Raw genomic sequence first — 8,156 nt, 5'->3', positions numbered from 1 at the left:
TATGATTGCCCCTTTAACATCTATAGTTACTTTACAATAAGAAATCTCATAATTCACATAAAATAAAGTTTTACCTCAACCCTTGAAAGCTTTAATTTCATTTCTCTTGGACCAACACTGGGATTGGCTATGAATAAGTAAATGCAATCAGCAAATCTCATGAATCCAGGAATGCTTGCCCTTTGACCCCTTGAGCCAAAATTGCTTTTCTTCAACAAAATTCGGCTCCTGCTTTTGTTGAAAAAGTGACAAATAATATTTAACACTTGGAATAATTAGAAATTGCCAAATACACTTAGGTGTCATGCTAGAGGTCCTTTAACAACCTTTTTCCATATTGGAAAGTTGGCTCTCACACGTTATTTGAAACAATTGGGTTCCATAAACTTTGGGCTAATTGCACATTTTGGAAGAAACGAGTCATCAATTTAAGACCGACAAACTACAAGAACTAAAAGTGACATTTTGCCTCTCTTGGTGCCACTCATATTCTTCATCCATTTTATTGATAGAGGTAATGGGGTCTCTTGCATTGCCCATTCTGCCTCTAGTATTAGTACAATTCAAACATTTGGTTGGGCCACTGCCTAGAGGGCCTCCCTTGGAACACCCCTTGAGACATGCTTGAACATTTGAAACCCTCCATGTGTAAAGTAGGAGTGTGAAAATCGCTACATGCACTACCTCTAAATGTAGAAGTTCGGGATCCTTTCTCTTTATAAACAGATAGACACCCCATAGGTGAAAAATCACTTTGCTAGCTAAGTAGAATTTATGCCGCCCTTGTTGAGTAAAATGAGATAATATCTGGGAACTGTATATAATTGTAGGGCCATTACCACTAATGAAATATGTAGAAAACAATAAACCCATAAATGGAACTGACACAATCACTGAAGTGACCCAAAGGTAAACTGGAAAAAGAAGGGCAAGAAGATAAGGAGAAAAACTTTCCTGTCCAAAGCAAACGAAGCCCCTAGACGTAATTTAGGACACCTCACAAGAAAGCCTTGTCCTACAAGTGATGCAATAACACCACAAATAGAATTTAGAGAGAGAGAGAATAAGTCCATTTATGGTACACATAATTAGAGAATTAAGTCCATTTCATCATCGTGAAACTTTAAAATAAATAAAAAAACAAGCGATAATCTAAACTATAAGGAAGAGAGTTTTTTATACACACGCTATTAAAGTGTTATGGAGTTCTAACTTGAGGTCACTGGTCTACAAATCAAAGTCCTTTTTCACTGGACTAAACCCCGTTGACCATCATCATGAAACTTAATAATACCACAAAGAGAATTTAGAGATAGAAAATGAGTCCATTTTTGGTACACATAATTTGAGAATGAAGTCTATTTCTTTTTCTTCTTTTTTTAATGAGAAGAATTAAGTCTATTTCATCATCATGAAACTTGTGATTTTCTTTTGGCCACTTGGCCATTTTAATATTTGCAAGAAATTAGACCACTTTTGATGGTGGTGGTTCTGACGTGGGGGGCCTTTTCTGATAATTCACCTTAAAAAAAGTTAGGTCTTAATTAAGGGCAAATAAAGTCATGGAAAAAAAAGAAAGCAAAGCTCATTACTTTAAGCACAAAGAAAGTGAAGGGGGAAACCTCCTTTTTAGCAAGGCATGCAAAGCATCTATCAGCATCTTTGTTTTTTTAGGTCGGTGCTTGTCCAAATCAAGCTCCCCTCTTTGCTTTGCCCCCCACTTAAAATAATCCTTAGAGATCCACTCTATTTACCTAAATACACCACAAAAGCCTTTATGCTTGCCTTCAAGGCATTAATTTATTCATACCTTTCCATCTAGGGCACACTTAAGATGGAAGATTACATAAGGTGGATCATTGGTGGTTTTTGACTGCATTTCATTGGTGGCCACCATGGTTTAGAGCTTATCCAAATTCATCAAGGATTTAGAGTCTTTCCTTGATCAAATTCTCTAATTCAATCTTTATCCAAGAAATTATAACTATAAATTTCCATATTGGATCCAAGACCAAGGGCATAAAGCAAAGCACACCATTTTTCTTGTGTCTTTTCCTCTTTAACACCTAATAAATATGAAATATATTATAAACAACTTATAGTCATTCGTGAGCATGAACGCTATAATTATCTGTAAACGTGAACGACTAATGTCTTATATGTACCACGAATTCATGATTGATTAAGGAGGACAAAGAAAATACTAGCCTAGCATTACCAATCGAGAGAAATTTGAAATTGTTATAGCTCTTCATGCTATTAAAATCATTGAAAATATGTCCAATTCCTATGGACAATGACCTGCCAAGTAATAACAACCAAATCAAGAAGGGGCATATCATTATAATAATTCATTAGGTGACTTCGCATGATAGTAAGTCTACCCTATTTAAATATGTGGACCCAAATATATTCTTTCAACTAATTTCATCTTCAAATTTATCATTGGTCCTGTCGAAATAAAAAAATTTGGTATTGGTCTTGGAAAATTTAGTCTAACTTTCCTAGTGAATTACAACTAGGACAGTTACTCATTCCAAATTCAATTTTTTTTTTCCTCCTCGCCCTCTTACTATAATGTAATATTTTCATAAAGTTTGGATGTTGCGTGATCACATTCTTAATTCAAAACCATATACTAAAACATGATTTCATGTACATAATAACTTTAAATTATATGAATAAAATATTATCGGTTTTTTTTTAATCGCGTCTATTTTTCCTCTTAATATTAGAAGAGATTCCAATTTCGAATACGCCGGCTCGATCCATCCATTAGTAATCAAAAGAAAAAAGGTAAAATATTACTAGGCGATTACCTATTCAATGTCTCCTTTAACTCTCATTCACAAGTTTTCTTATAGACTGAGGACCTAAAACCACCTAGCAGATTCAGGTGGCCCCACTCTAAATCAACTTGTTTCGTGTCAGCATCCTGATTCTTTCTAGATTCTAGGAATCAACGGTTCAGATCTTCAAAAATAATAAAAAGTTATAAAATATAAATTGCATTACTTGCACACGAAGAACCCGCCATGCTTAATTACCATACCGCCCACGATCCCCCGAGTCGAAAACACACAACAAAAGAACAAATCACCCCCGCCATTTGACCTAACGAAGGAGGGTGTTTTGGTAATCTAAAACACACCAGACTTTTAACTTCATGTGCCGCCCACTTTTTCTTTACGTACTTTGCCTCATGGCCCTTTCCTATTTATACCTCCCTCCGTCTGTTCTATTTCCCTCCCCCTTCCCTCTTTCTCTCTCTGCTAATCTCACCGGAGGTAGCACAGACAGCGCCCAATGGAGCAGAAACACGTGGCGATGTGCTCTGCGGCGCACTCGCAAACGACTTCGTCGTCGCTCTTCGCGGGCGCCGAATTGAAGCAGAGCACCTCGGAGTGTTCTCTGAGCAAGGCTCTGGAGGAGTTTCTGGGGAGGTCCATCATCGGTCAGGAGGCCGCCGATACGCAGAGCCACCGGGATGAAAAATTCTGCGAATTTCGGGCTCACCCGAGTGACCGGAATTTCGACTATGCGGAGGGATATTACGGCGACGTTTGGGCCGATGACCCCAGCTTCGGTTTCAAAAGCCGGGTTAGTCACACTCACTCACTCTCATTTGTTTTTGGAAACGGGGTCTAGTTGTCTGCCACATCAACGTCATGACGTGGCATTTAATATTTGGGCCCTAAAAGGTCGTCGTTGTGGGGTTGAGAATGAATATTGAATGATAGTGTTATATTTATGAGTAGTGAGATATTAATTAGATAATTAATGAAAAACAGTTTAGGTAGCTGGTTACATCATGCATGATGAGGGGATGGAGAGGCTCATGTCAATTAACATATAGAATTCCAATATGTTTTTTATGATTAAATTGTTAATCCCATGTCAAATGAAACCTAATTACCCGTTACATCTTAGTTGTTAGTGTTTAAATTTAGTGATAACTTTTTTTTCTCGAAGTCAGAAGATAATTTGAAATTTTCTGTCTCCCGTAAATTTTAAAAAATAATAATAATAAATTCGTCCATGGTTTTTTTTTTAACCATTAATTTGAGCCCAATTGAGTTAGGTTGTGGGCAGTCGCCACTGGCACACATGTTTATAAAAATAAGGTGGATGTTGATACCTTGTGTAAGCACAACCAATTGGGCATCCACATTATTTAGTTCATTTTTTTGCCTTGTTATTTTATTCCCTTTTAGTGTTTCATATTATTGATTTGTTTTCCATAAATAAGTCAGTGTCTCAGTGGTACAGTGGGTGGCTTTTGAGACTCTACCAAAAGTTCTTAGTAGCCATTACACGACAAGGATAACATCAAGTGTCAAATTTTGATTTCTAGCTAAGCACATGAATTCACAGTATATAGATATATTCCATAAATGCAGGACATAATGACTGAAACCCTTCTCTGCACTCAAAATATCACTCCAAAGAATTCCAGCATCTCAGCAACCATGGATTCTCAGTCCTCAATATGTGGTATGCTTTATGAAACATCAAATATATATATGCACCTTTACACTTTGCTTGTGTGTGTGTGTTCATGTGCTTTTATGTTTATCACTTTGGACTTGTTCTTGAGCAATTCCTGACTTGGTTTCTGATTTAGTTTTTTAATATGTGGTTTTCAGTTGGCAGTCCAACGTCGGCTGCTAAACCGATTGCCAGAGATAACCAAGCAAGAGGAGCCGAGAGTGGTTCCTCTGGAGACCAGTCGGATGAGGATGATTTTGAGACAGAAGCTGGTCCATGTGGAGATAGCACAGACCCCCATGATATAAAACGCATTAGAAGGTATTTCAAGTTCTCCTTCTCTTGTTCTTTGTCTTTTAGATGTTGAGATACTAGATGGGAATTGATCTAAACTGCATTACCTTGTCACTACCCTGCAGGATGGTCTCGAATAGGGAGTCTGCGAGGCGATCAAGAAGAAGAAAGCAAGCACAGTTGGCAGATCTCGAGTTCCAGGTAGGACATGTTCTTGTAATAACTTAGTGTTTGAAAGACTACCAGAACAAAGAAGATACAGAGAAACGATGGTTTCTGTTTCTCTGTTTTATTAAGGATTATGCATGTATGCCATATTAATCAGAGATAAATTAAGCATCATCATAAATCTGATTTCGAACGTGATATTACTATCTTCCGACAGAAGATTTCGTTTTCTTTTTCTTTTTCCTGTCAAGTTTGTGATTGAGTATTTTGAAGTCTGAAGGAGAAATTGAATTGATGGTTTCTTTCAGGTTGAACAACTGAGAGGAGAAAATTCAACCTTATATAGGCAGCTTACGGATGCTTCTCAACAGTTCCGTGATGCTGATACGAATAATAGAGTGCTGAAATCAGATGTGGAAGCTTTGAGAGCGAAGGTATAGGATAACATCAGAGAGTCTGTTTAAGCACAAAACTATCAAACACTTGGGCAAAGCAATCGAGACTTCGAAAAAGAGAAGAGAAAATCTAAAATTAAAAAAAAACAACCAAATATGCAGGCTCAAAGAGGTTGGGAAGGCTTTAAAACAGAGCCTCTGGCCCTCTGCTATCCTTTGTTCTAGCAAGTGAAGTAGTAGATTTATAGCCAAACAAATGACGAACAACTTTAACATCATGTTAAAACATAAACAAAGTTGACAGTTCTAAAATGTTTTAAGGAATTTTATCACTAAAGAAGGATCATTTCATTTTAGGTGAAGCTAGCTGAGGACATGGTTGCTCGGGGCTCTATAACCTCTAGTTTGAATCAAATTCTTCAAGGTCATCTAGGCACGCCACAACAGTTCAATCCTCATAACCTGCGCGGGGTAGCACACGTCTCGCCGACCGTCACCATCCACGGAGATGACGCTCGATACGCCGGAATGGCAGTCTCCGGGCAGAATGGAGGCCTTGGACTAGTTGGAAATGCTGGTATGGCTAATAGCAATCTGAGCAATAGAATCATGAGCGATACCGTAAGCTGCGTGTCGGATACGTGGTGAAGAACTCCTGAAAAGGATTGAAATGCCTCCTTGTCAATTATATATGCTGTAGCCCGTAGGCAGATTTGTATGCAGTTTTTAGAAGTGTGCCCTTTTTTCTTGTTGTTTTTCTTTTATGATTTCCTTCCTAGCCTGTATGGCTCCTGTAAAATTTAGTTTTAGTGAAGAAAAAAGGTTGCTTTCTAAATTTAATTTCCACTTCCTACACTCTCCAAGTCAACCATAGCTTTCTTCTTCTTCCTTTTTGTTTCCTCTGTGTAATAATTGAGCTTGCAAAGAGGAAGATGATCATGCTGCCAACTGTGCTTTATAATTATTTTGAAGGCATTGAAACCGCGTTTTGTAGTTGAAACTTTGTTGGCAAAGCAGACAAATCCAGGGTTGCACGCACGCGCACCCCAAACTTTGATGTCAAAGCTTTTTCTATATTCATGAAAGCTTCTGATCCCTCCCACTTTTGATGGTGCTTGGCTTGTGAGTGAGTGTGCAGCCAACTAATCAAGTCAATACAACATGTCAAACACTTCACCCTTAATGATTTTTATGTACAATTTAATATTTTAAAATCCGCATAAATCTAAATCTACATTGTTAATATCATCCTATAAACTATATAATAAATGCAAGATGTATGCATCATTTTGACATGAAATTGTGTGATGAGTTGGTGGGGTTCTTGCTTTACTTTCAAAAGATAATTGTAGGCTTAGTGTGGAGCATTCTAATTGATCTGTGGCATGAAATTGTGTGATGAGTTGTTGGGGTTCTTGCTTTGCTTTCAAAAGATAATTGTAGGCTTAGTGTGGAGCATTCTAATTGATTTGTGGCATGAAATTGTGTGATGAGTTGTTGGGGTTCTTGCTTTACTTTCAAAAGATAATTGTAGGCTTAGTGTGGAGCATTCTAATTGATTTGTGGTAGTTTGGGATTTGCTTATGTAGCAATCACTTCTGCTCATAATTTTTTTTTTGCAATAAGTCCTTTTAAGAATCATATTTTTACGGTTTTTTTTACCAAACAATATCATAATCGCTTTTGATTGTTAGAAAACAATTTTAACGCTTTCAAAATCAGTCCCAAACAAGCCCTTGACCAATCTTGATTTATGCTTCAAATTTTTGGGAATTTTGTTTCAGGTTGTTTAGCAAGGTATAGTCAAAGAAAAAAAATAGAAGAAACAATCAGTTAACAAATAATTGGGCATTACTGATGGAAAAAGATTTTGAATCCATTTAATATACAAATTGGTACAACAGATATTGTTGAGAAAAAGAATAAGCAATGCATTTCTAACATTTTACCCCCATCATCAACTCAAACTCAGCAAAATCAACCTTCCCATCCAAATTCACATCCACAACCCTCACCATCTTCTCAATCTGATCCATATCCCACCCACTCCCCAACCCCAAACACTCCAACACCCTCTTCAACTCCACAGCCTCTATAAACCCATCACCATCCTCATCAAAAATCTTGAATGCCTCGAGCAAAAGCTCATTGCGCTTGGACCCATCGTCCTCCTCCTCCAAACCACCAAGAACCTCCTCCACTGGCACCTCATGATCATCCCCCGGCAAGTCGAAACTTGACTTGTCTTCCTCATGACATATCAACCCTAGATTCTCCACCACCCGCCGCGCGTTTTCCTTCTTGATTCTTCCATTGGTTTCCATCCCAAACACTGTGATCAGTGCCCTTGCCATAGACTCATCAACTTTGCTTGCATTTTGTGGCTTGCAACTGCCATTTTGTGGCTTGCATTCTGTGCTTGGCCTTGAGACCCCTCCAAAGGCCTGAACCAAGTCCCCAAGTAACCTAGAGCAGACTCCAGTTATTCCCATAATGCCCCTATATAAAATATACACACCCCAAGAACACTAAGGAAAGTGTTGAAATATAGAGAAATGATATGTGTGATTTCCTCCATGGCTACTGTCCACAGTTTTATAGTGTTGGCCATGAGAAAAAACCCTGGTTGTTCTGGTGAAACTACATGAATGCCATTGCAACAATAGTTTAATTGTGATAATTGTTGTTTGGTCGATCTTTAAGATTCTTAATATAAGCTGGCAGTGGCAATTGCTATATTGAATATGAATTTGTGTGTGGCATTGATGCAATGCACAAGGGATACTGTCATAATTGTTTTAGAGTTGGTCG

The 8,156-nt window shown here is 37.9% G+C and overlaps 2 protein-coding genes across 2 annotated transcripts; one reads left to right on the top strand and one right to left on the bottom strand.

The window, feature by feature from the left end:
• Positions 1–3,233: 3,233 nt before the first annotated feature.
• BZIP9 (basic leucine zipper 9) lies at positions 3,234–6,213 on the top strand. The gene is made up of 6 exons (XM_021963664.2): positions 3,234–3,600; positions 4,401–4,494; positions 4,647–4,809; positions 4,908–4,983; positions 5,259–5,384; positions 5,703–6,213. The coding sequence occupies exons 1-6, from the start codon at positions 3,307–3,309 to the stop codon at positions 5,991–5,993; spliced, it is 1,044 nt and encodes a 347-aa protein (XP_021819356.1). The 5' UTR covers positions 3,234–3,306; the 3' UTR covers positions 5,994–6,213.
• Positions 6,214–7,197: 984 nt separating this feature from the next.
• On the bottom strand, positions 7,198–8,000 carry LOC110761297 (calmodulin-like protein 3). Its single transcript, XM_021963745.2, has one exon. The coding sequence runs from the start codon at positions 7,835–7,837 to the stop codon at positions 7,283–7,285; it is 555 nt and encodes a 184-aa protein (XP_021819437.1). The 5' UTR covers positions 7,838–8,000; the 3' UTR covers positions 7,198–7,282.
• Positions 8,001–8,156: the final 156 nt, after the last annotated feature.

Source organism: Prunus avium, chromosome 1, assembly GCF_965620075.1.
Source record: "Prunus avium chromosome 1, drPruAviu1.hap1.1, whole genome shotgun sequence".
In the NCBI taxonomy this organism is placed as follows: domain Eukaryota; kingdom Viridiplantae; phylum Streptophyta; class Magnoliopsida; order Rosales; family Rosaceae; genus Prunus; species Prunus avium.
The sequence above is the reverse complement of the archived record's forward strand: the minus strand, read 5'-3'. Positions and strand labels throughout refer to the sequence as shown.